This window comes from Mobula hypostoma, chromosome 10 (assembly GCF_963921235.1).
Source record: "Mobula hypostoma chromosome 10, sMobHyp1.1, whole genome shotgun sequence".
Taxonomy (NCBI): domain Eukaryota; kingdom Metazoa; phylum Chordata; class Chondrichthyes; order Myliobatiformes; family Myliobatidae; genus Mobula; species Mobula hypostoma.
Genome location: NC_086106.1, coordinates 11959200 through 11986055, shown reverse-complemented (window position 1 = coordinate 11986055; position 26856 = coordinate 11959200). Strand labels below are relative to the sequence as shown.

The window sequence follows — 26856 nt, the reverse complement described above, 5'->3', positions numbered from 1 at the left end:
CACATTTTATTCCATATCTTTATTTTTATACAATTCTTTATTATTGCTGGACATTTCTGTTGGTGCCCAGGACACAACAAATTCCTAATACATGTCGATTCTTAATCATCCAATCACAGCTAATAAAAATGAAGGGTATTTGACTTCTACAATACAATTTACTTCTAAAACAAATTAAACCAATTAACTAGAAAATAAAAATGAACTGTAATACTCATCACAAACTGTGGCTCATTACTTCTTTCTGAATGAAAAGGTCACTGCACCTTAACAGAATGAAAAGACTAAAATACAAGTCACAATAGTGGAGAGCAGTCCACCTCTTCAGATCTCTATGCTGCGTGTTGTACTGTAGAGAAACAGAGTTTCAGGGTGTAAGGGTAAGGACCACCTGGGGAGTGAAGAGAAAGAGGCGTTAGTCTCATTAACACAAGCATAGCAAATCAAAGACACGCTCAGCCTGACTATGGCTTGAAAGGCCTACATACACTCAGTGGCCACTTTATGAGGTAAAAGGAGTTGAGCCCAAGGCCCAACACACTGCACGTTCAGAGATGCTCTTCTGCACACCACTGTGTGGTTATCTGAGTTACAGTTGCTGTCCTGTCAGCTTGAACCAGTCTGGCCATTCTCTGACCTCAGTAACAAGGCGTTTTCACCCAGAGCTGCTTCTCACTGAACGCTTTGTTTTTCACAGCATCCTACGTAAACGCTAAAGGCCACCCCATTTGGCACCGACAACCATTCCACTGTCAAAGTCACTTGGATCACATTCCTTCCCCAGTCCGATGTTCAGTCTGAACTGAACCTCTTGACCATGTCTGCATGCTTTTATGTATTAGCTGCTGCCACATGATTTGTCGATTAGATGTGCATTAACAAGGTGTACCTAATAAAGTGGCCAGAGTGTATATCTAAGAAACACTTAGCTTCAGATGAGTGAACATCCAGCTGGAGTCAGATTAATCAAGCACTGCACAATTACTAACCCCTTCACTACCAAAAATCCAATTTATCCACTATCACGATACTGCTGAATTATAAGGAGTTCAGAAGATCTACCAGACCATTGTTTATTAGTTTCCAGTTAATTTTCAGTCTTTCAAAAAGATTTTAAATGTATTTTTAATTTCATTCTATTTAGACTACGGCCCTTTCTACCCAGGGAGCTGCACCATCCAGAAACTTTAGCCTAATCACAGGGCAATTTACAATGACCAATTAACCTAACCAATTATCTACGGAATTTTTTAAAGACTGAATACAAGAGCTTGAATAACAATACTCTGGGACCTTCAGAACTCCCTGGGCTAGACATCACATTTTGATAACTGGCTAATAGTGATGTATTTTGGAATGAAACTTGAATTCTGTCGTATCACAATCGGAGCAATGTTAATCCAGAAGTTAAGAGTCTGTGATAAATTGTTTCAAGGTTTTGCACATTGAAGCATGTAGCAAGCTGCTGCCCGAATGGTTGCATAGATTTACATATACAATTAACAAGTGCCTGTAATGCTCATATTACCAAAACATATCAGACAGTGAGCAAGGCCGTGTAGACCAAAACATTCAGTGATTTAAGGGCCTTGAACACAAAGTTAATAGAGACTAGCACTGTGTGATGAACAACCAACAAGATTTTAACCAGAGACACATACTTGGGTTTTTCATTTGATAGTGATTCAGCAGAGCCAACGATTCCATGGCATCATTCTTTGTGTCCCACTCAATCAGACCAGAAGAACTTCTCTCACCTACAATAATAAAACTGATTCAAACCACAGAGCACTGAAACAATGTGACCAAGCGACATATTAAGTTATTCAAAGCCTGGATGGCTAAGAGCTGAAATAACCACAGCAGTGGCCAGGAGTTGTCTGCATTGATGGATGATCACATCAAACTAGAATGGAAACTAAGGGCAGGCTAGATTGCCTGCAACCTACAGCAAGTTCACTAAGTCAATTCCAATAATACCCTGTTGACAAACACGGCAAATTCTTTACAATCAATTGAGAAAGCAGTGCTTAAGGCAAAAATTTATGTAGCTAATTACAGACACCCTCCCAGATCCTGGAATATTTGCAATGGTGACTGGCAGACTTGTCAGCCCAGACAATGGTATAATTTGAGACCAACAATTGTTTCAATTGGCTTTTGATAGAAAGCTTGATAATTGACCCGTTAGTCCACACTTCTGAACTGGATGACAGATGGCACTGCAGAACAATCATGCAATCCTAAACCATCAAGGAAAAAAAAACTGAAGCCACCAGCTTTCAAAGTCTAAATATCACTGCAGTCAGCAGAGCAGCCAGGCATATGAAAAATCACACACAAACATCATTGATTCAACACACAGGGCAGCACCTGTGAAGGGAAATTAACAACCGACATTTCTCATCTGGACGCTGGTCACTTGATGGACCTTTGATTGAAGAAAACTATAGAACTGAGAATCTAAAATGCACAGGAAGTAAATGAATATCACAGGCAGAAGCCCAGAGGCTTCACTTAGGATGTGCTTTCCAACTATCACCTCTGCACTTCACAGCAGAATGCAAAGCCCTGCTTCACACTGACAAATGTCAAGTACTTACTCTTTCCAGAAAACAACTTGAAAGCAGATGGTCTCTTCAAACCCAGCTCATCACACACCTGAAACGAGTAACAATTGAAGCTATTTTTAATTCTCTGAAATCACATCCCCACCTTCCAAGCGAAACATAATTTAATTTTTAAGCCGGGGTTCCCAACTTCTTTTTACACCATGGAACAATACCATTAAGGGGGCTGATAGCCCACAGATTGGGAACTCCTGAGCTATTATTTGAATTGATTCAGGGGCTGGGGAAGTACTTCTGTACTGCACAACGTTGCTCTCTCTATAAGCAACGTTAAGGAATACTAGTCATAATTTCATCTTTGCCAAGCCCAATGAATTGTCAATAATTCAGCTGTATGCCAAGAATTGTTAAAACAATCTCCAGTTTAGTTCCTGTGTAGTCTCCAAGCAAGATCATAAATGTCCAATATCTAATTCAGAGAACAAACCGAAAATAGCATTCACAGCACCATGTTCTCCAAACAATGATTATAAAATGTCACAGGGCAAGCTGGTAACCAAGGTTAACTATGCAGTATGGTATGAAAAGATTAACAGTACCTCACAGAAAGCATCTTCTGTCACCTCGGGAGGGGCGTTGAAGTAATGCAACACATTGCTTGGATGCTGGATTCTGTTCTTGCTAGCCTGCTCTGGAGTGGTGAAGCGATTGTTCCTCGAGCCAGAGAAATCTTTGAAACTGCAAGAGCCATCTTCAAGTTCGTATGATTGACCAGCCATTATAGCCTGTTGTTTGGATACACTGAACACAAACACACAATTTCTAAATGCGTGTACCAAATGCTACATACCAAAAATAATTGCTAACTATGACTGTAGCATAGACTGCAGCAGGTATTTACTACAGTATTTGAGAACTGTAATGAATCTTCCTGCCTATTTGAGCTCAGTATAACATTAATACAAATACCTACTACAACCTGTGCAAGTCTTATAGTCCTCACAAAACAAGGATATTTAGACTGTTGTCAGATAACCCAAAGGTGACATTTTATTTTTAAAACCAGCAGCCCCAAAAGGATTTAATTTCCATGCTTCAAATCAACCGAGTTTATAGTGTCCAGGTCCTCATATCTGATTATCTCAAGCACCTCTCAAATAGGAACATATCTGATTCTGCCCAAGATACAGTCATACTGATCTGACAGCTATCCCTTCCATGCATTAACCAAAAACAGTGCACCAATCTGAAAGGACCCCACCCTAATCTACTGGATAATGGCAGATGTTTAACCAAGCACTGATTATAGCCTTAACAGGTAGCAGCAAAACAACCAATTGAACCCCAGCTTCTCCTTTCAAGTCCTGGTAAAAAGAATCAACTTTCCCCAATTTCCTAACAAACGTACCACACATTTAATTTCTGGTCAAACATGTAAGTATTATTCAAATGGCTGATGGCACGATCCACTGCAAACCCATCACCCATCTCGACCATGGCAGCTCCTGGCTTACTCTTCATAAATTTCACCTGGAAAACACCACACACAACTGAAATATTTTGAAAGCAGAGAACCAAGAGCTCTAATCAAAATAATTATACTGAGATAAAGCTGCATTGCTGAGACACAAGATGAACAAGGCATTATCACTTATTCCAATGAGATAACATTTATCACACATCCAAAAACCTACTCGTAAATTTGAAATACAAGGAGACATTTATGTTCCCCATCTCTCAGAATACACACCTTCTCCACATTTCCATACAAGCAGAAAATGTTGAACACTCTGTCACAATTCATTCTGGAAGGGTCCAACCCATAAACCATCAGCACTGGACTTTCTGCTTGAGGACCATACTCTGGTGGTGGAGGTGGCGGAGGAGGACCATACTGAGGTCCGTAACGTTGATTGGGCGGGCCTCGATGAGGAGGGGGTGGACCTCCCATCCTACGGCGTTCATAATGGGCCGGTGGGCCATAGTCGTCATCCGGATAGTGACTATAGCCTCCTTGTGGGGCTCCTTAGGAGGAAATCAAAGCAAGTTTACAGTCTGTTCTATTAAGGAATTAACACACTACAAAAACCATCAAGATCACATCACAATGGATCCCTTCAGTGTCAATACTTCTCCCTAAAACTGCAGTAAAGGCTGTTGAGGAGAGATATCTCCCAAGTGTAAGTCACCCATCTCTGCCTTTCAAAGTCAGGGCAGAATGACTTAATCCCCTTCCACTCCCAGCAACTGCACACATTGTGCCACTATGCAAAAGTCGGCAACCATGTCTAACAAGGGAAGTTAGGATCGCATAAAAGCAGGTAGCAAAAGTGAGTGGGAAGTTGGATGATTGGGAAGCTTTTAAAATCCAACAAAGGCCAACTAAAAAAGCTACAAGGGAAAAGACGAAATATGAGGGCAAACTAGCCAACAATAAAAAGCACAATACTATAAGTTTTTCCAGTTATATAGAGCAAAAGGGAAGTAGATATTGGACCAGTGGAAAATGATGCTGGTGAGATAGTAATGGGGGACAAAGAAATGGCAGATGAACTTAATCAGTCTTCACTGTGAAAGACACTATCTATGTGCCCACAGTCCGTGAGTGTCATGGAGCAGGAATGTGTAACAGCCAATGTTACAAGGAAAAAGTGCTAGGCAAACTCAAAAGGTCTTAAGGTAGATGAGGTCACTTGGACCAGATGGACAACATCCTAGAATCCTGAGAGAAGTTGCTGAAGAGATAACAGATGCATTTATCATGATCTTTCAAGAATCACTTGACTCTAGCATAGTCACAAAGGACCGAAGATTGCAAATGTCACTCCTACTCTTTAAGGAAGGCAATTACAGGCTAGTTAGCCTAACCTCAGTGGTTGGGAAAGTGCTGGAGTCATTACTAAGCAAAAGGTTTCAGGTACTTGGAGACTAATGATAAAATAAGTCGAAGTCAGCATGGTTCCTGTTGAGAGAAATCTTGCCTGGCAAGTCTGTTGGAATTTTTCAAGGAAGTAACAAGCAGAGTGGACAAAGTCACTTACTTGGATTTTCAGAAGGCACTTGATAAGGTGCCACACATGAGGCCAATCAACAAGGTGAAATCCTATGGTGATACAGCAAAGATACTGGCATGGATCGAGGAATGGCTAACAGGCAAGAGGCAGCGAGTGGGCATAAAAGGGGCCTTTTCTGGTTGGCTGTCGGTGACCAGTGATGTTCCTCAGGGGTCAGTATTGAGACTGCTGCTTTTCACATTGTTTGTCGATGACTTGGATAATGGAATTGATGACTATGGCAAAGTTGTGGATACGAAGACAGGTGAAAGGGTAGGCAGTGCTGAGGAAGCAATGTGATTGCAGGACTTGGACAAAAAGTGGCAGATGAAATACAGTGTTGGGAAATGTATGATGCAATTTGGTAAAAGGAACAATAGTGCAGACTATTATCTAAATGGGGAGAAAGTTCAAAAATCAGGGGTGCAGAGGGACTTGGGAGGCCTCATGCAAGACTCCCAGAAAGTTAATTTACAGGTTGAGTCTATGGTAGAAAAGGCAAATGCAATGTTGGCATTTATTTAAAGTGGAATAGAATATAAAAGCAAGGAGATAATGCTGAGCCTTTATAAGACACTAGTCAGTCCGCACTTGGGGGTACTGTCAACGGTTCTGGGCCCCACATCTCAGAAAGGACGTGCTGTCATTGGATAGTCCAGAGCAAGTGCACGAGGATGATTGCAGGAATGAAGGGGTTAACATACAAGGAGCATTTGGCAGCTTTGGGACTGTACTCATTGGAATCTAGAAGAATGCAGGACGGGGGGGGGGGGACCTCATTGAAACCTACGAAAGGACTAGAGGGGTGGATGTGGAAAGGATGCTTCCAATGGTGAGGGGGTATACACAACTACATCACAGCCTCAAAATTGAGGGGCCACCTTTTAGCACAGACGAGGAATTTTTTTTTTAGTCAGCTTAGAGAATCTGTGGGATGCTCGCATTAGTGCCACACACTGCAGTAGAAGCCAAAACCATGGGTATATTTCAGGCGAAGTTGATACGGTTTCCTGATCAGCCAGGGCATCAAAGGATATGGTGATATCCTGATCAGCCAGGGCATCAAAGGCAGGTGTATGGGGCTGACTGGGATCCAAGATCAGTCATGATGGAATGGCAAAGCAGACTTGATCGGCTGAATAACCTAATTCTGCTCCCACATCTTATGGTTATGCTGGATTCCAGTTAGCTAGACGAATTATCAAAGATGCAAAGAAAGGCCAAAGCAAATGAGGGACTCTAGGGTTAGTGTAAAATGGTTTTTTGATGTGTGGGGGAAATAAAATAAATTCAAAATACATTTAAGCAAGGCCTTGAGCCAGCTACCAGAACCCCACCAGTTCTATATGCTCACCGTACTCAGAAGGATGATCTCCAAGCAATGCTGGTTGTCGCTGACGCTTGTTGGGTTCTCCTAGAAAAAGTAAATGGGTGCAGGAAAACAAAAGTTAAAATGAATTCCATATTGCCAATGCCACTCAAGAAAATTGCATTAGCAAAGAAAAACAAAACATCAAGGGGGAAGCAATCAGCAGAGTACATTAAGAGAATTACAATGTTTTTTTTCCACAGTAGAGATACATATTAAAGACTTGGGCTTTGAATTTATTCAACGTTGTAGTCTAATAGTTCTAATGCCACAAAGGTTCAAGCATAAAAAGGTCTACTTACAGCCAGAGTTAGAGAACAACGTCCATGTGCACAAAATTTCTGCATTTTTTCCTTACCACCCAATGCTTCAACAGCAACTTATTGCAGTTTTGAAAGATGGCGCCCCAAACATATGCTTCAACCCTGCATTACACGTTTTACAGCAATGAATAGACATTTTTTACAAAGACAGTACTAGCTTCTAACAATTGCATCTAGCAACAATTTCTTAAACGTTCACAGTTCTGGTAAAAGATTCTTCACAGATGTCAAATGGTTCAGTAAAAGTGGTGAATATGAAAACCCAGTGTTCCTCCATGTCGCTCTCCTGAAAGTAGTGTTGGATGTGTTGTTCTTGGGCTTTGTGGTAGCAAGGCTTACTTGGGAAGGATCTGTGTACATCTCCCACATAGGTGTCCAAAATGAAGTAATGTACCACTGGTAATGTATCATTTATGCAGCAAAATGGCTGTGCTGATGTGCCTCCCACAATGTGTCTCTTATCCCTCCTGTTGAAGCTGCATGTTGCCGAGTATCGTCTGTTTATGGCAGATATCTGAATGTTCTTTGGAATGTAGGAATGTAGAAAACTGGTGTTTCGACAGGTTGGTTTGACTGGTGGAAGGAATTCAGCATGTACTTCGAGAGCGTTGTATGAATGCGCTTGTCTTATGACGAAACTCCTCTAAGCAAAGTGAGGGGAAACCCCTGAGACAATTCTGTATCAGTTCACATGAGGCAGTGTTTTTGACCTTTTTTGAAGAAATCTTGAAAATGAAACAGTTACGTCTCTGGCGAATATGTTCATGTTGTTTGCCTCCATTACCTTCACTTCAGAAGTCTAGGAAAATGGTGATTTGCCTCACAGTATGTAAGTCATGGCATGTCGTATCGCTGTGGCTGCAAGGTAATCTTGGATCAATGTATGACACTCGATGTATTGGACCAGGATTTTGTTCTTGTTCAGTAAGAATTCTGCTTGCTTCTCCAGAAAGGTTTGCCTATTACTGTTGCACTGTGTGCCCTTACCCAGCAAATGGTTTGATTATATAATGCAAAAGCAGAGTTTAAAATTAACAGACTATCAGCATCACAGTTCAGCATTTAACAAAAATATACATTTGCAGATTTTGTAATCATACAAGTACCCACAGTTAAACAAAACCATCCAATATGAGATTTAAGTTGAGTTATTAGCAAACTTAAAATGCTGTTAATTTTAAGCTATGCATATTTGTTTCCGAATAGTGGGTTACATACACGCATTCCATTTTTAAAGGCATATAATATTACTGCTGCTTTAGATGTGTTTGTTACACCATAATTAGATTCAGGTAGTCTTCAATATACCCAAATCGAATTCCATTATGCATTAAATGGTGGAATTCAATGAAATTATACAAAGCTGGTTAAACACATGCTAATCATAATTTACAGTCATCATTTGGGCTGCCAAGATCTGAGGTTTGACTTTCCGCTTCAGTTTAATGCCGTGATGAATTTCATCATGGCACAGGTTGTGGATCACCTGTGACAAAACCCCAGCACATTACTACTGTTGTAGTAATGCGTGGGCTCAGATAAAGAGGCCAACTAGCTCTTAACATGAGAGTGTATGTTTACTTGCAAGAGAAAATTAGCAGCCTTGTTTTAAAGTCTGCAAAGTATCACTGTCTTCCTGGGATTAATATTTTGAACCTATAGAAGCTGCGTAACTCCATATCCAGCTGTGTATTCATTTTAACTTCACACAGAAAAAGGTCAAATCTCGAATTCAAGGACTGCTCCTTTCCTCGGTAGAGGAGCATCCCCAAATAATTTATTAATTTGAATATTTAAAAGCAAGTGGCGGCCTTTACAAAGCAGCCAAAAATAGTCAGGACAGTGCTGGAATGTGTGGTGACACTTGTGGACAGTTGCCAACACAACCTGGGATGTATTTGTTGTTAACGCAAATGATGTATTTCACAGCATATTTCCATGCACACATGACAAATAAACTTTAATCTTGAAGATCTTCTTTTAAACACAAACTGTGTGAAATCCGTGCATAAGAAGCCTACGATGCCTACACTTTAGAAATGAACAATACCAACATAGTACAAAATTTCCTGCAAACAGCATGGTTGTTTTTTTTTGTTAATGTGTGGTGCTAATGTCAAAATACAAAAGATATTTTAATAGGCACAGTCCAAAGACAGTCAATGCAGACAATAGGATAACTAAACACAATCCCTGAACATTCAGTAGGAAAGACCTGCCTATCATCAGGAAAGTCAAACCTAGTGGAAAACTTTCAGCAACATTGTGCTTGGACACAAAATGCAGTCAGTGGAATGAAAGAAAACACATTGCACATGGCCCTCGCCCAGCAAGCACAGTAAATATTTATACTGCATTCCACCACTTTAATTTGAAGCACTAACTGGTAATTTTTTTAAAACCCAGGTCACCCATTTTGGAAATCCCTGGACACATTTGTGTGACTGAAGTCATTACCCAGACCATGAAGGGGAAAATGTAAATAGGTGCACAACTCCCAGTATATGCTTAATTAGATATTCAGAGCTCTGCAACACCAGCCTATTAATTGCTTCACACCTGCAAAATAACTCCACGTGATCAAGTCACCCTTTTAAAACAAGACAAAGAATTGCAGCATTCAGATGTTAATTTGCATTGAGTACAATACCTTTTGAAAAGATTGGAAAATTTATTCATGAATTGTTTGGCCGAGAGTTTTGCTACTAATTTGTACTTCATATATTAGCTTACGATTTCATTAGTGATCAGATGGATAGGGTGACCGAGGGACAGCAGCACTAGTGAAGGGGGTTGTCTTGTCCATCCTCAATGGGCCGAATGGCCCAATTCTGCTCCTGTCATATTCTGAAGTAGCACACTCACCTTTGGCCCACACCAGACACTCTGCTCTCACCTGTAGCTGTTTGCATGCGACAGCAGCCACACCCCAGCACACTACTTTAACAGGCGAACTAAAGCAGGTGAGGATAGCTGGCGGCCTCATACCCCGGTGAGAAAGAGATGCCTGTCTTCGCATGCAGTCAGCTCTAGCGGACTGGGCTGATGAGATTTACAGTGAGAACCAATGGACAGAAATGCTCTGTGGAGAGCAAAGGGGCATGACAAGGCACAGAATATGTCACTGCAACCAAGACAGACCCCAGTTTGATGCTCGTTTGTACTACTGGACCTGGACTTCTGAGGTAGAGAGTAGAACTGCCACTTTAAAACTCTTGCACAGGTTTCCTGACATCTTTAGACATGGACAACCACCAAGCAGGTATTAGAAATCTCTGTATTTGCAAAGATGAAAACATTAAAAGTAGCTAATTCACACAAACATTGGGGTCGCATTGGTACATTTCTATTAAAAAAAAATTATTTGCAAACAAATTCAGACTTTCAGGGCTGTTACCTACTTATTCAGTGAAAATGAATGAGCTTTAAATCTCACTGCTTAGCAACAGTTCAAATAGGTTTCCATTCCTAGAATGCAAAAATCAGTATTCTTTGACCTTTCAAAATTGCCATCTGTATCCAACATGAGTCAAAGTGGACTGGATTTAGCCCTCACTGCCTCCCCCAGCCACTGTTTTCACTGCATTTCCTATTGTATTAAATACATTGTATAGTGCACAAAGCATCAGAAAGTACAACTTTCAATCCACTTATTACTGCAATAGAGAATCATTCACAATTTAAAGATGCAAACCTGGAATCAGCCATTGTACTGAGAGTTAATGGACAACATTCAAGTTTCAATTTCATTTATTAATACACAATAGTATCCTTGGAAAATGTGTGGATTGTTTCAATAGTTAAAACTGACAGGGACAAACTCAAAGTTGTAAACCTTTAATCCATTCTCCAATCTATTAGTTTATACAAGCTTGGGTTGGTGGGGGAAGGAAACAAACTTGTAGCTTCATATGCAAAGCACTAAGATCCAAATTTAGAAATCAACGCTGCAAATGATCAAGCCCAATAGCCCCACAACCATTCAATGTCTTGGAGTGTAGGGACTACTAAGAACTTCAGCCAAGACAAATAAATCTCCCTAATCTGTGATCACTTTACATGGAATTAAAAGTAAAAATATCTCCATCATAAAAGCCTATACAAATTACAAATTATACTGTAAATTATTATTGTACATTCTGTAATCTGCAGCCAAGCTTCAGAAACAATCAAAATACAACTGTTCAAATCTATATGCAAGAAATCCCACAGCCCTACTAAAAATGTTGAGGGGAAGTTCGAGTATCTCTTGCTAATTAAACCTAGACCCAACTGTTGTGCATTGGTGAGGCCAATATGCTATGATGATATAAAAAGCAAGTTAGCTGGTACAAATACACCATTCTGTGAATCTCGACACTGGTAGCTGCTGGGGATAAAAACATGTTGTGAATAAGCTCGACATCATCAAATTTAAATTTATTACACAAGCAGAAAACAAAATGGAGAAACTAAAATACTCAAGGTTTACAGATTAAAAGGTAAGCTCCGGAAATAGATCTGTTCCCCAGTCTTTTAAAGACTTCAAAACAAGAGCCATGTTTATAATTTCAAAGCAAGAACCCCATTTTACTAAACAAACAGTAAGGAAAAGCCTTCAGTCCCAGTGCTTGTGATTCACGAGCGAAACCTGTAGCTCAAATCTAAATCAGAAATATCATTAGGGTAGTTTTATTACATGGCAAGAATCATTTCAAAGCTTGCCAGCAGTCAGGAAACTTAAAGTTATAAATACGCTCAAGTCCTTCCTAGGTGCTTGCCTGTTAAGCTAATGAGAGCTTCCAAATCCACCCCATGATTGGAAATGAAAGCTATTCACCAAGAACCCACCACCATAAAACAGATTGGCCAGTTATTAGAAGCCTACAGGGTGCAGTATTCCAATGTTGCTGGAAGCTTTTCCGAATTCCAATAATTGACAGCACCAAAGTTTAACTGTAAAACATGGTGTTGGGTTAAATGGAATGTAATTTGGAAAACAAGTGATAAAAATTCAAATTCAAGAACTGAATGTAATTTTAAACGGGACATATGCATATACATATATATACACCAAATTTTTATTACCTTGTCCTCCCAAATTAGGATTTGTATAGTCCCAAGTATCCTGATCATTTTTGAAGACGTTCAAACGAGTAGGCTAGAGTGGAATTAAAATGATTAGTTCAATGAATATACCTTCCAGTCAACAACCACATTCAAGCCAAAATACTGAACATCTGTATTCAATACAAACCAAGCTGTGTGCCAATTTAGAGCCGCCCTGCACACGGTCCTGAGTGACAGATACCAAACTCCAATGGAGCTTCATATTCACAGTACACTGACATCATCCCAATGGTCAAGATGGCAACTGCATACAATGCTCCCACAGTCGACATCTTCTGGCTAGACCACAAAACTATTTATTTCACTTCTGTTTTCTGCCTTGAATGTGCTTCTCGAACTGTTGGCACCTGTGATTTGCAGTTTGGAGATAGCTTGGGTGATCCAGAACTTTGCCATCTCCAAGAGGAATCAGGGAGCAGCGAGCTTCAAGGTGAGGGGGCTGCAGAGGGCGTGAGCCAATGGTCCAACTCCATTTTGCCAATTAAGGCTTCCATTGTTCGCCTTCTAAAGTGATGGAGATTGAAACATCGAGGCGTACGTGGAAGGTGAGCATCAGCTGCCTGCCTTCCAATTGCTGGTGGGATTACTCTGCTGCCAGATAGGGGAGAATATGAGGCCTGTTACTGCGCCTGGAGAATGTTACCAGGGTTTTCTGCATTGTGGATATGGTGTTGACTATGGAGTTTTTTCCCCAAGTCCTATATCTTTTTCACATTCAATGTTTTTTGCTTGTTCCTTCTCATTTACTTTTGTGTGGGGAGGAGGGGCTTTGAGGGCTGATGCTCGCGTTGTGTTTTGTTTTTTTTTCCTGGGGGAGAGGGGCATTTGGGAGCTGGTTGCTTTTTGTACAGGTGGGGGAAAGAGTGTTTGGGAGTTTATGATTGTGTTGACATTTTTTCCCCTCCTTGATTTCCTGGCTATCTGGAGAAGAACCTCAGTTTTATACTTCAATAATAAATGAATCCTTTGATAACCTCAAGATCAGTTGGAAATGGAGACACAGATATCCACTGATGACTTTGGAAGTAGCATAACTGATATTCAGCCTGACATCTCACTTCTACACAGATCAGTTCTGTCATTCATTAGTATATTAGCCACTATGTCAATTTAACAAGTAACTTACTTTTGCATACTCAATCTTCAAAGTACAACATCCAGAATAGATGTCTGCCCCATTGAGCGACGCTTTTGCTCTCTGAGCACTCTGCACAGAGTCAAATGTGTCCAAAGTTAAGATAAATAATATTACTGAGAAGGCACATCAATTGCCTGTCAATCAGCCTGATAGATAACCACTAAAACAACCTCAAGACAACCCCTTAGCTACTAGACTAAGGAGATTATATTGAAGGTTACATATGGGGGACCAATTCAGTCAGTACTAGGGTTGAAGCAGTGGTGGAGATAGGCAGAGGTCAAGTCTGCAACAGCACTGATATACATTAGATTAAGGAACCAAGAGCAAGGAGGTTAGCATGACATCTGAGGAATTTTAATTAGCTGGTTTAAGTTTAGCTAAAGGCAAAAGGAATAAAAATCAGGGAGTTTGAAGCACCTTTTCAAACATCAAAAGTTACTCCAGCACAAGTGAGGTGAGCTCTTAGAAGTGTTTGGCCCTTCTGAAAAATGCTAAACAATCAGCGTGAAGGATAAACAGAACATCAACCTACATATGCAATCAGATGTCATTTGGATATCGTCACCAGGGAAGAAATAAATGGAAAATGAAGGCTGGGGGCAGTGAAAAAGATCAAGATAAATCTAGAACTCTCGCACTTATCCTTCAGTCACTCATAACTGAACTGACTCAGTTCTATCCCGCTCCTGAGTCAGCTGCTCAAGCGGTAACTTGTGTCAAATCTAAAATAATGGAATTCACTGATGCACATAAACTGCATTCTACAAATGCAGATCCCAAAGGTACATCAATTAATATACAAGAGATGGGTGTGCCATTGTCTCCATTAGAAATTTAAGAGCAGAATGTCAAAGTGTAAACTTGGTTCACATATTCCCCCAGCTCAACATGAGCAATGCAAAGGATATTCCACCATTGCCTGTACTCCATTCTTTCTGAATATTACAATTCTTTGCACGGGTCCACATGGATTGCAAATGGTGTATAGCACATCCTGCAAAATAAAAATTGTTTGTTATAAACAGCTAGCGATTATTCAAAACTTAGAGATACAATAACACAATGAGGCACCATCCCACTTCCAACTGCCACAGATCAGAAGCTGCCCTTTGACCCCGAGTCTGCATTGACCATAAAGCACTACTTCACATTACCCAAAGCCCATCTTGTTCTCCTCGTATCTGCATTGACATCCCCAACAATTTAACACTCAGCCATACACTAGGTATAATTTACACTGGCTAATTAACCTACTAGCAGGTGGTGGGGAGGAGATACTTCTCTTCCAAAGGAGGTGCAAGGGGCTCCTTCCCTCCTCTAGTCTGCAGGTCACCTCTGGGCAAGGGGCAACACCAGCTTAGCCCCCCCCCCACCCCCGATCAGGGTCACGTGAAGCCATGGAAGCAGCAGTCATATGAGTAGCTGGTGTGTACTGCAAGTCCTGGTTATGCAACCAGTGACACCAGGCAATCTCTGAAGAGTACTGATAACGGGTGATAATGATCACCTGCCTTGTAAAGACACTGTCCAGATGAAGGCAATGGCAAACTACTTCTGAAGAAAAATTCGCTAAGAACAATCATGGTCACGGGACCATGATCACCCACATCATTCAACATGCACATGACTATGATGAACTAACCTACATCTTTGGAACTTGGACAAAGTGCAGCATCTGAAGAAAACCCATGGAATCACAGGATGATCATGCATACTCCATGTGAACAGCACTTAAATGAACCCAAGCATTGGCATAAGGCAGTAGCTCCTTCAGCTGCACCAAAGCTCAGTAAAGCCAATAATCCTGAATGCTCAGGACACTGGAGCATGGAAGGATGCTCCTGCTGAGTCAGGAATTGGATGAGAGTTTACAATTATATCTTAATAAAGCTCAGTGTCACAGCAGGTTAGAGCTGGGGATCATCAGGTGTCATATCTTTTGTTGACCGCTTAATTACATTTGAAATAGTTTAACCCTACTTAATTTCCCTTACCTATGTATAATATCTCTACTTTTCCGCTTCAGGATTGTATGTTTTTGCTGGTTGCTAACAAAGGATCAAATACATTTCTTCGACTCTTTCTGAACATTATTACTTGATTGAACAGAGGGAATGTCATACAGGGTAAATACCCGTGCAAGGGCTCCAGCAGCATTGGTTTGTGTTGCTGCTACAGGTGTTTTACAGCAGCCAAATAACCAACCAGCCCCAGCATCTTTGGAAGGTAGGAGAAAACCAGAACACCCGGGGGAAACTACAGCCACCAGAGAAATGAGCAAACTTCACCCAGGCAGCACTGGAAGCCAGGACTCGAATGAGGTCACTGGAGCTGTGAAGCAGCAGGGTAACCACATCATACAATACTGCAAACAAAAATAGCAACCCACCGTTGTAATTGGATAGATGGGGTTCATCACTGTGAAGAGCAGTATGTTGTTGACATTTCTGGAATCATCAGAGTCACCAGGCCTGGAAATTTTCTGACTTGTAGAGTAGTTAACAAAAGCAGGCTGTGCTCCCACGTAGATCTGACTTTCAACTGCAAAGTTCACACAGGCACATGCACCATTCAGTTCTTCAAATTCCACTAATGCTTGTCTCTTCTTTGGCATCATCACCACATAGCTGCAACCCCAAAGAAACACTGGCATCAGTTTTTTATATAACGTGTGAACATAACCAAGACTGGGATTCCCAGCTTGTTTTGCATCCTCCAGAAATAATTTTTTGCATTTGAAGGCTAGCAACAGTCAGCTGTCAGGCTCTCAGAAAGTGGACAAAAGTGGCAAGTGTCTGAGGAGAGAGACTGTTTATAATGAAAGAACACAGCATAGAACATTTCTGCAATTAAAATAACATGCAAATTCAAAAAGCTTCGCAAAAAAACAAAAATGCTCAAGGTGTGCACTTCTTGTCAGGTTACACATTCACACTACAAACATTCAAAATATCAAAAACACAGGGTTCGTGACATATACATCAATACAGATCTGGGCACGTTGCAAGAAACAAAAAACCACAGTTTGCATAACTCAACGGTCAATTATGGGACTGCTTGCCAAATCTGAATACCTGGAATTCAAGGAGAATACTAGCTGACAAGTACTTAGAATAGTGAGCAGTTAAAAGCGTCATTGTAATTTATGTGACGCACAACCACGTAACAGCCCCAAAGGTCTAATGTACAGTGTACAAATGAGCATTAATTTGATTTCATATTGTTGAAATTTGTCATGCAAGGGTCCAAGACATAGCAATTAGTCAAGGTTGGTGTAAAACAATAACATTTTAAAAAGTACACTGACAATTAACCAAGAATAGCAATCTGAAAGTAAGATTTCTTAAATTAACCTTTTTCTTTAGGTGGGATTAGTGTTGCAGTCCAGTAAGAAAATTAAGTTAGCTTTCAATTTCAATTTCTAACCTGCCCCTTCCTTGATAGATCAACAGAAAGAATCACAACTGAGCTAATGTCTGCTCAAAATTTGTCCCACATCTTGCAACAATCAAATGGACAAAAAATCCACAAAAATGAGATCCAGTACTTCAAATATTGGCCACAGCTTCTCAAACTGCAATAAACCTTGCACCTAGAAAGCAAAATAACTTCTAAAATGAGTAACTACTCGATTTCTAAAAATTAATCTGACATTTAACCCTTTGCTCTTAAATACAGCATCTCTTCAGTTAGGATTTGCCATATTTTATGAACCCAACAGTTAAAATTGCTTTCATTTGCAAATGCTTTCCCAGGGCATTAGGACGTGACATTACCAAATTTAAGCATTTTCCTTCCAACTTTCACAGAAACGTGCTCGACTATGTTTCTTTGATCAATGCCACCTGACAAGTAAAGCTGGGCACATCTGGCTCTGCCTTGGGACAATTAGTTTGATCCATAACAGTAAGACAATGTCAGCTTTAATTATAAACTCGAGTAAGCTCAGAACCTGAGAAACTAGGTTATGATTCGGCTAGCACAATTCTAACGGGGGCCTTTAGATTCAAGTCACAAACAGAATATAAGCTTTGTAATTCACACTAAGTTTACATGAGCCCAAAAACATATAGGCAAATTATAAACTTAATACTTGCAGGAGACAAGCTTCTATCTGTTCTGTAATTACACTTACCTGATGGCACCAAACTCCTGCAGTGCTTCTACAAGGTCTGCCTCCATCACTCCATCAGACAGCCCTCTGACATGTACTACAGGGGATGGACTTGGCTTATGAGGATCCTCAAGATAGCTGCCGTCTTGCTGCTTCAGAAGAGAAATGACATTAGCATGGCAGACTGTGCTGATTACTTCACTCCCCCACTTGCCAAGGGAAAAGGAAATTCATCCACAGCATTTCTCATTTAGAATCTATCCACAATTAAATGAAATAACCAATTCCATTCACCCATGTTTCTAAAAAACCATCATCCTCCTTTAGCTATCGGCCAGTTGTGTCTTTTTAGGGTTAGGAATATACTTGCAAGTTAACAAAAAATACAATTCAAGCCCTACACTGTAAACAAAGCAAACAGCAGCAGCATTCAAAATTCTTTTTAAAAATTATGTAGCACTAGCTCAATACAAAGCATATAACACCATCGCAGGAAGATGGGACTCTTCCTTCAGTCAGTCCTGACGAAGGGTCTCAGCCTGAAACGTCGACTGTACCTCTTCCTAGAGATTCTGCCTGGCCTGCTGCGTTCACCAGCGACTTTGATGTGTGTTGCTTGAAATTCCAACATCTACAGATTTCCTCGTGTTTGCAAATGTACATCTCACAATTCATGTCAAGATACCATACGGTGCTTTATCCAATGACTGTCTCAATGACCTAATGGATGCACCTTCTTCAACACAAACTACAAGCTGCTGTTGGTGGCCTCTTTGAACCCATTTTATTCCACTGCACCTGTTATTTTTTTTTATTATTTTCTCACACAGAAGTCCCTTCCCTTCAAAGAAAGTATGGCAAGACATCTCCCCCTTGCTGTTCACTTCATTTTAAATGAGCTGATTCACTTCCTCTTGCTTTCACCACCATTGTTGAATGCTAATTAGAAATTTTCACAGAAAACTATAAAGCAGTGGTAGTCTCAATTATGGGTCAAATCAATTGCCTCCTCAACTGATTTAATGAAAGGTTTAAACTAGAAAAATGTAAGGATGTGGCAAATCTTGTAACAAAAACTGAGAGCAACATCAACATTAAAATTATTTCAGAATTGCTAAACAGTAAGATGATCTTATCATAGTTTAGAAAGTAGAAAATGGCTGAATGAATTAATTTACACAAGAGCAGATCCTCAAATACTAGCAACACACATCAAAGTTGCTGGTGAACGCAGCAGGCCAGGCAGCATCTATAGGAAGAGGCGCAGTCGACGTTTCAGGCCGAGACCCTTCGTCAGGACTAACTGAAGAAGAGTGAGTAAGGGATTTGAAAGCTGGAGGGGGAGGGGGAGATGCAAAATGATAGGAGAAGACAGGAGGGGGAGGGATGGAGCCGAGAGCTGGACAGGTGATAGGCAGAAGGGGATACGAGAGGATCATGGGACAGGAGGTCCGGGAAGAAAGACGGGGGGGGGGGTGACCCAGAGGATGGGCAAGAGGTATATTCAGAGGGACAGAGGGAGAAAAAGGAGAGTGAGAGAAAGAATGTGTGGAGGTGGGGCCTAGCGGAAGTTAGAGAAGTCAATGTTCATGCCATTAGGTTGGAGGCTACCCATACGGAATATAAGGTGTTGTTCCTCCAACCTGAGTGTGGCTTCATCTTTACAGTAGAGGAGGCCGTGGATAGACATGTCAGAATGGGAATGGGATGTGGAATTAAAATGTGTGGCCACTGGGAGATCCTGCTTTCTCTGGCGGACAGAGCGTAGATGTTCAGCAAAGCGGTCTCCCAGTCTGCGTCGGGTCTCACCAATATATAAAAGGCCACATCGGGAGCACCGGACACAGTATATCACCCCAGTCGACTCACAGGTGAAGTGATGCCTCACCTGGAAGGACTGTTTGGGGCCCTGAATGGTGGTAAGGGAGGAAGTGTAAGGGCATGTGTAGCACTTGTTCCGCTTACACGGATAAGTGCCAGGAGGGAGATCAGTGGGGAGGGATGGGGGGGACGAATGGACAAGGGAGTTGTGTAGGGAGCGATCCCTGCGGAATGCAGAGAGAGGGGGGGGGGAGGGAAAGATATGCTTAATGGTGGGATCCCGTTGGAGGTGGCGGAAGTTACGGAGAATAATATGTTGGACCCGGAGGCTGGTGGGGTGGTAGGTGAGGACCAGGGGAACCCTATTCCTAGTGGGGTGGTGGGAGGATGGAGTGAGAGCAGATGTACGTGAAATGGGGGAGATGCGTTTAAGAGCAGAGTTGATAGTGGAGGAAAGGAAGCCCCTTTCTTTAAAAAATGAAGACATCTCCCTCGTCCTAGAATGAAAAGCCTCATCCTGAGAGCAGATGCAGCGGAGACGGAGGAATTGCAAGAAGGGGATGGCATTTTTGCAAGAGACAGGGTGAGAAGAGGAATAGTCCAGATAGCTGTGAGAGTCAGTAGGCTTATAGTAGACATCAGTGGATAAGCTGTCTCCAGAGACAGAGACAGAAAGATCTAGAAAGGGGAGGGAGGTGTCGGAAATGGACCAGGTAAACTTGAGGGCAGGGTGAAAGTTGGAGGCAAAGTTAATAAAGTCAACGAGTTCTGCATGCGTGCAGGAAGCAGCGCCAATGCAGTCGTCGATGTAGCGAAGGAAAAGTGGGGGACAGATACCAGAATAGGCACGGAACATAGATTGTTCCACAAACCCAACAAAAAGGCAGGCATAGCTAGGACCCATACGGGTGCCCATAGCTACACCTTTAGTTTGGAGGAAATGGGAGGAGCAAAAGGAGAAATTATTAAGAGTAAGGACTAATTCTGCTAGACGGAGCAGAGTGGTGGTAGAGGGGAACTGATTAGGTCTGGAATCCAAAAAGAAGCGTAGAGCTTTGAGACCTTCCTGATGGGGGATGGAAGTATATAGGGACTGGACATCCATGGTGAAAATAAAGCGGTGGGGGCCAGGGAACTTAAAATCATCGAAAAGTTTAAGAGCGTGAGAAGTGTCACGAACATAGGTCGGAAGGGATTGAACAAGGGGTGATAAAACAGTGTCGAGGTATGCAGAAACGAGTTCGGTGGGGCAGGAGCAAGCTGAGACAATAGGTCGGCCAGGACAGGCAGGTTTGTGGATCTTGGGTAGGAGGTAGAAACGGGAAGTGCGGGGTGTGGGAACTATAAGGTTGGTAGCAGTGGATGGGAAAGAGTCTAATGCCTGGTGGGTACCTTCACGTACACGTACCGGTCAAGGTGGTTAAGTATTGTGTATTTGCCTAGTGGGAATATTTGACCAGTGCCCATTACTGGGAAGCATGTTAGAGTAGGTGAGGAACAAGTGTACAGGGCAAATAAAATACCCTGGCAAGAGTACGAAACAATGGGATCAAAGATGAAAGAGAAAAGTGACAGAGCAACCACCTCAAAATAAAGCAATTATTATACAGCCATGTTTTAGGGAAACAACTCATTTAGCCACTGTGAATATGCTAGCTATACAAACACAGAAAATCTGCAGATGCTGGAAATCCAAAGCAACACAGTGTTGGAGGAACTCAGCAAGCCTGGCACTGAGTAAACAGTCAACACTTCACGCTGAGAACCTTCATCAGAACCGCACCTTTCCATATATTCCTAGGCCTGCTGAGTTCCTCCAACATATTGTGTATGCCTTTTCAGTCATCAGTCCAAAACTAACTCTGCCATGATGTTTCAAGAGCTCATCTAAAGATTTCCAAAGTTGGTCTTTACTGCTCCCTCAGCAGTTCTGATTGCAAGCATCCTTGGCTAAAAAAAGTTGCTTTCTAATCTTCTATCCTATGTCAAAACTGCAGACATCCTTTCTCACCTTCAACATCAAGCATCTGAGTAATCCCTCAGCTTTCTTCAATCCAAAGCTAACCATTGGAACCCCTCCTCCCAACCCTGACATTACGCTCCATGGTATTCGGCGGTGGGTCTAGATGACAACTTAGCTGCACCACAAACAATACCCAGCTAATGAAGGCAAATACCCAATACACTACAAGCACCATATCTACCTGTCCTGCTGAGTCTACATCAAGTTAGCTCTGATTTTCAGCATGCTCTCAAGTACCATTCATAGTGTAAATCATATACTACCAAAAAAATAGATTTGTGGATTGAATTTCACCTGCCATTTCTTCACCCATTTTAAATTCAATTCTGCTCCAAAACATTCCGATTCTTTCCGACGCTTAAACATAATCACAGCGTTCACTATTCTACAATAAACCAATGAGCTTTTTACCAAACAACAGGAATTCTGCAGATGCTGGAAATTCAAGCAACATACATCAAAGTTGCTGGTGAACGCAGCAAGCCAAGCAGCATCTATAGAAAGAGGTGCAGTCGACGTTTCAGGCCGAGACCCTTCGTCAGGACTAGAGCTTTTTACCATACAGTTCACACAAATGTTGTCATTGCTTCATACACTGCTTGCTACCTTTTTATAAAATTCTACATTACGATAATTTCGCCTAAAGACGCCTCATCTACAATTAGTTTATCCTTTCACAGTGCACAATATTAAATTAAAACAGTCTGCTTTCCCTATAATGATCCAGAAAACATCATACCCACACTATTCTAAATTGGTTTTCCCATCAGAAAAGCAAAATTGAAGTTCCTAATATTCTTAATATATCCACTGTTCAGGATCTGGGCATTGTTGAATGTATTGTCTATCCCCAAAAGCCCATCACAGCGCTAAGCAGTATTGCATCCATATTGTACTGTCTCAGTACTTCTATATTTGTGTGCTGTAGCAGTTTTTTCATTCGCAGTTATTTTGTAAATAACATTATTCTTTGCATTTCTGGTCAGATGCTTTGTATCTGTACTCGGCACAATGACAATAAAGTTGAATCTAATCATCTAATCTAATCTATGTTCTTGAACTGCTCTCTAGTGAAGGTACTCCCAGAGTAGTTCGGGCAGAGAGTCCCAGGGTATAGACCCGATAACAATGAAGGGCATAATACATGTTACTCCTGGTTTCTGAATTCATACTCTGATGTAGATTACCACCAGGAGGACGTCAGGTACACAAGTACAGTTAGTATTTTTGCTTCTTTTTGTTAGTTCAAAGCAACAACTGTACTTGATTCTAAAATATGAACCTCTCCCTCTGCTGCCTTTTCATCTCATCTGCTAAATCAAGGCACCCCTTCCCCTTTTCCATTTTAAGCACTGCTTTTGTTAAGGAACACTGAAATTTCATTCTGAATCTCATTCATTTTACAACCGTAAACTACAGATTATTATATGCTACCGGCATTATATTTTGCATGAATTCAGATCTGGTATCGAGCTGCAATGTCATTCTATATACCAGGAAACCAACTTGGATACCAAAGATTTTATAAAAATTGCTGGTGAACCCAAGTCCTGACGAAGGGTCTCGGCCCAAAACGTTGACTGTACCTCTTCCTAGAGATGCTGCCTGGCCTGCTGCGTTCACCAGCAACTTTTAAGTGTGTTGCTTGAAATTCCAGCATCTGCAGATTTCCTCATGTTTCCCAAAGATTTTACATCTGTTACAGGGCATAAGTCAGAAGTACGACAGAAGACATCCCACACGCAGGGAGAGCAGCTCCAACAATGCACAAGCAGGTCAACAACATCCATTATATGAGGGGGAGACACACTAACACCTTAAATATTTCTCCCCTCATCTTTCTGTAGCTTTTACAAAATGTATTACACATGCCAAGCCAAAACCCACAATACCTTCCCAAACACACTTCTACCACCAAGAAAGGCAAATACACTTTTTTGTTAAATTCCATAAATTTTCTTACAGCAGGCAGCCAATCAGCCCCTTGCGTCTAGCCAAATGTTTGAAGCAATCCACAGAATCATGTCCCAATTACTTCCCTGTATCGTATTTTCACATGCTCACCTTCATACTCCTACCACTCAACCACAACTAGGGTTATTCTCAAGCTTCCGATAATTGCCACCCTCTCCTCTCCTTCACCATTCCTATTTCTCTCTCACACCTTATCTCCTTACCTGCCATCTGGTGCTCCTCCCTCTTCCCCATCTACCATGGTCTTCTGTCCTTCTCTCAGATTCCCCCTCATCCAACACCTACCTTTCCCCAATCGACTTCCCAGGTCTTTACTTCCTCCTCTTCCCCGGTTTCACCTCCCACCTTGTACTTCTTCCTCCGCTCCCCAGGTTTCACCTATCACCTCTCATCTTATACTTCCTCCTCCCCCCCCCCACCTTCTTAAACTGACTTCTCATCTTTCTTTCCAGTCCTGCTGGAGGGTCTTGTTCCAAAACGTCGACTGTTTATTCAATTCCAAAGATGCTGCCTGGCCTGCTGAGTTCCCACAGCATCCTGAGTGAATTGATCATTATTTCCCCAGGGGCCAACTAACCTACCAAATCCCCCTACCTTTTGGGATATGAAACTTTAGGGTGGAAGCTCAGGCTGACATGAGAACAAACTGCAAACGCCACTATTAAGGTCAGAAATGAACCCAGGTGGTCACGAGGGAGCAATAGCCAGTGTGATAGTGGCATGAATTCCTCCTAAGGTCACACAAAGCATACTGCTTTTCCTTCATTCTTCCTACTTAGAATTGCCCAAGACTGCAGCAACACAGCAGACACCACCACCCATTAACCATATAACATAACATATAACCATATAACAAATAACATAGCTCATTTTCATTGTTACCGTAAGGAAGGAAGGCAGGCGCCTGAAGGCACACACACAGCAATTTAGGAACAGCTTCTTCCCCTCTGCCACCCGATTTCTGAATGGACTTTGAACCATTGAACATTACCTCACTACTTTTTACTATTTACTATGCATAAATGCACTTACTGTAATTCAGTTTTTATTCATCCATTTTTATTTATCGTCTATTTCAATGCAGCGCTGGTACAAAGTTAACACATTTCGCAACATATGCCGGTGATATTAAACCCGATTCTAACTCCCAACACTACCATTAATGCAGCCACATCCTACAGATTAAGGAAAAACTATTCAATATCACGCCGGATGCCCTCCAATACAGGAGCTCCTTCCCCACTATCATCAGTTGCGGGTGGGAATTAGCTGCAGCCACATCCTATGGATATAAAATGGATTACTGGATACCACGCCGGATGTCACCCCTCCGAAGGATGCCGACGTGTGCACTTTAATATCCAATAATCGAATTTATGAAACGTCATCGGGAATGAAGGAAACCACCACCATCTGCCGTTATATTTGCAAACTAGTGATAAGGATGAGGGCTCCACCGGCCGTTCTCTGCCTCTGGGGATCCGGTGTGGTAGCAGCCGCAGCCCACACGGCGATGGGGAGCGGAGGCCAGACCGTAGGAAGCGCGGGGCCCGGCGCACATGGGCGGGAAACCATGCCGGGTGCGAGGCCGCGGGTTTCTGAACCCAAACCCGCCCGGACTCTCCAATTCCCTTCCCGCCCTCCCTCGCTCCCGGCAAGAGCATCGGATCCCGCCTGCTCGGCCACGGTTCCCGCTCACGCTCACAGGCCGGGGCCTGGTCCGCCGCCTCGCCCGGTCCCGGACCCGGCGCGCCGGCCGCGACGCCATTTTCCGCCCTGAGAGTGACCGATGGTGACTGCCCCATCCTGCCCCGCCCGGCTTCTCCGGCCATCCCTTACCCGGCTGCCGTCATTTTCGGTCCTCTGGCGCTTGGCCGCTCGGCCATCGTACACCGCCTGCCTGGTCGCCATCTTGACGCTGCCCGATGCCGCTTCCCTCACAATCTGCCACAAGGCGACAACATGGCGCCCGCATATAAATAGGCGCGCCGCCGGGCTGCCTCCCGCCCTCTGCCCACGCCGATTGGTGAATAGGAAACGACCGTCATTCCGATTGGCGGTTGGGAACAAAGTGTCCCGTTCTCCTTCACAGTGATTGGCCAGTCTTCCTGAGAGCCCACCTTCTCTAACATCCGGGTGGCGGTTACCTTTCAATCCTTGCATGTCTATTGGCTAACAACATGTTTGTCAAATTGAACATCTCTAACAAAGGTACCGCCTTGTACTCCACGTGGTCCTTGTGGGTTGGTTAAGGCCAGAATTCTCATTAGGACAAAATCTTCAGTGCAGTTCATGGGGCAACATCATAGGTAGTCTCATTAAGTGTTTTTTTTTTGCTGTATTTCCTATATTAAAAACACTCAGTAGCCCAAGCAACACACATAAAAGTTGCTGGTGAACGCAGCAGGCCAGGCAGCATCTCTAGGAAGAGGTACAGTCGACGTTTCTGGCCGAGACCTCTTACTAGTAAAGAGCTAGTAAGAGATCGTTTACTAGCTCATCTTTCAGTTAGTCCTGACGAAGGGTCTCGGCCCGAAACGTCCACTGTACCTCTTCCTAGAGATGCTGCCTGGCCTGCTGCGTTCACCAGCAACTTTTATGAGTGTTGCAGACTTCCTCGTGTTTGCACTCAGTAGCCCAGGTAGCATTTGCTTTATATTCCGTCTGGGTAGCCTCCAACCTGTCAGCATAGACAATGATTTCTTGAATTTTAGGTAATCACTCCCCGCCTCACCATTCCCCATTCCTGTTTCCTTCTCTCACCTTATCTCCTTACCTCCTCATCATCTCCCTCTAGTAGTGCACCCCCTTACCATTCTTCCACTGTACTCTGCCCTCTCCTTTCAGATTCCCCCTTCTCCAGTCCTTTATCTCCTTCACCAATCAACTGCCCAGCTCTTTCTCTCCCATCCCCCCTCCCGGGTTTCACCTATCACCTGCCACCTAGTGCTTCTTCCTCCCCTCCCCCCACCTTCTCACTCTGGATACTTTTTCCAGTCCTGCCCAAACATCGACTGCTAACTCTTCCCCATCATGGATTGTGCCTTTCCTGCTGAGTTCCTCCAGTATTTTGTGTGTGTGGCCCCCGTAGCGTCGCTAGAAAGCGAAACAAGGATTAATGACGTTTCAGGTCGAACACTCATTCTGCATCTATATCTCTTTCCACCCAAGCTACCTGAAGTGCTGAGTTTTTCAGCCTCTTTTATTTTTAATTTTCATCTAACCAACATATCGTACGGAGCATTTCAAGACAAAATAGAAATCGTAGTCATAGTCATAGTCATACTTTATTGATCCCGGGGGAAATTGGTTTTCATTACAGTTGCACCATAAATAATTAAATAGTAATAAAACCATAA

General features: G+C 42.4%; 1 protein-coding gene across 2 annotated transcripts; it reads right to left on the bottom strand.

The window, feature by feature from the left end:
* LOC134352657 (heterogeneous nuclear ribonucleoprotein L-like) lies at positions 1-25485 on the bottom strand. 2 transcript variants are annotated; one of them, XM_063060000.1, is made up of 13 exons: positions 25337-25485; positions 17701-17831; positions 15955-16192; positions 14474-14559; positions 13551-13647; positions 12383-12455; positions 6978-7037; positions 4321-4595; positions 3979-4100; positions 3170-3371; positions 2604-2661; positions 1662-1757; positions 1-391 (listed from the first exon to the last, which is right to left on the bottom strand). In XM_063060000.1, exons 1-13 carry the CDS (start codon positions 25406-25408, stop codon positions 333-335), a joined length of 1569 nt encoding a protein of 522 aa, XP_062916070.1. In that variant the 5' UTR covers positions 25409-25485; the 3' UTR covers positions 1-332. The 2 variants fall into 2 exon arrangements, with proteins under 2 accessions (XP_062916070.1, XP_062916071.1); XM_063060001.1 differs by having other exon boundaries at positions 17701-17828.
* Positions 25486-26856: the final 1371 nt, after the last annotated feature.

Bases quoted from the DNA above. Each gene is read 5' to 3' on its own strand.
- LOC134352657 (XM_063060000.1), bottom strand. From the start codon at position 25,408: ATGGCGACCAGGCAGGCGGTGTACGATGGCCGAGCGGCCAAGCGCCAG. The intron at 4,596-6,977 runs GTGAGCATATAG...TTTCCTCCTAAG, and splicing joins AGATCATCCTTCTGAGTACG to GAGCCCCACAAGGAGGCTAT. The intron at 392-1,661 runs GTATGTGTCTCT...TTCACTCCCCAG, and splicing joins CTATCAAATGAAAAACCCAA to GTGGTCCTTACCCTTACACC.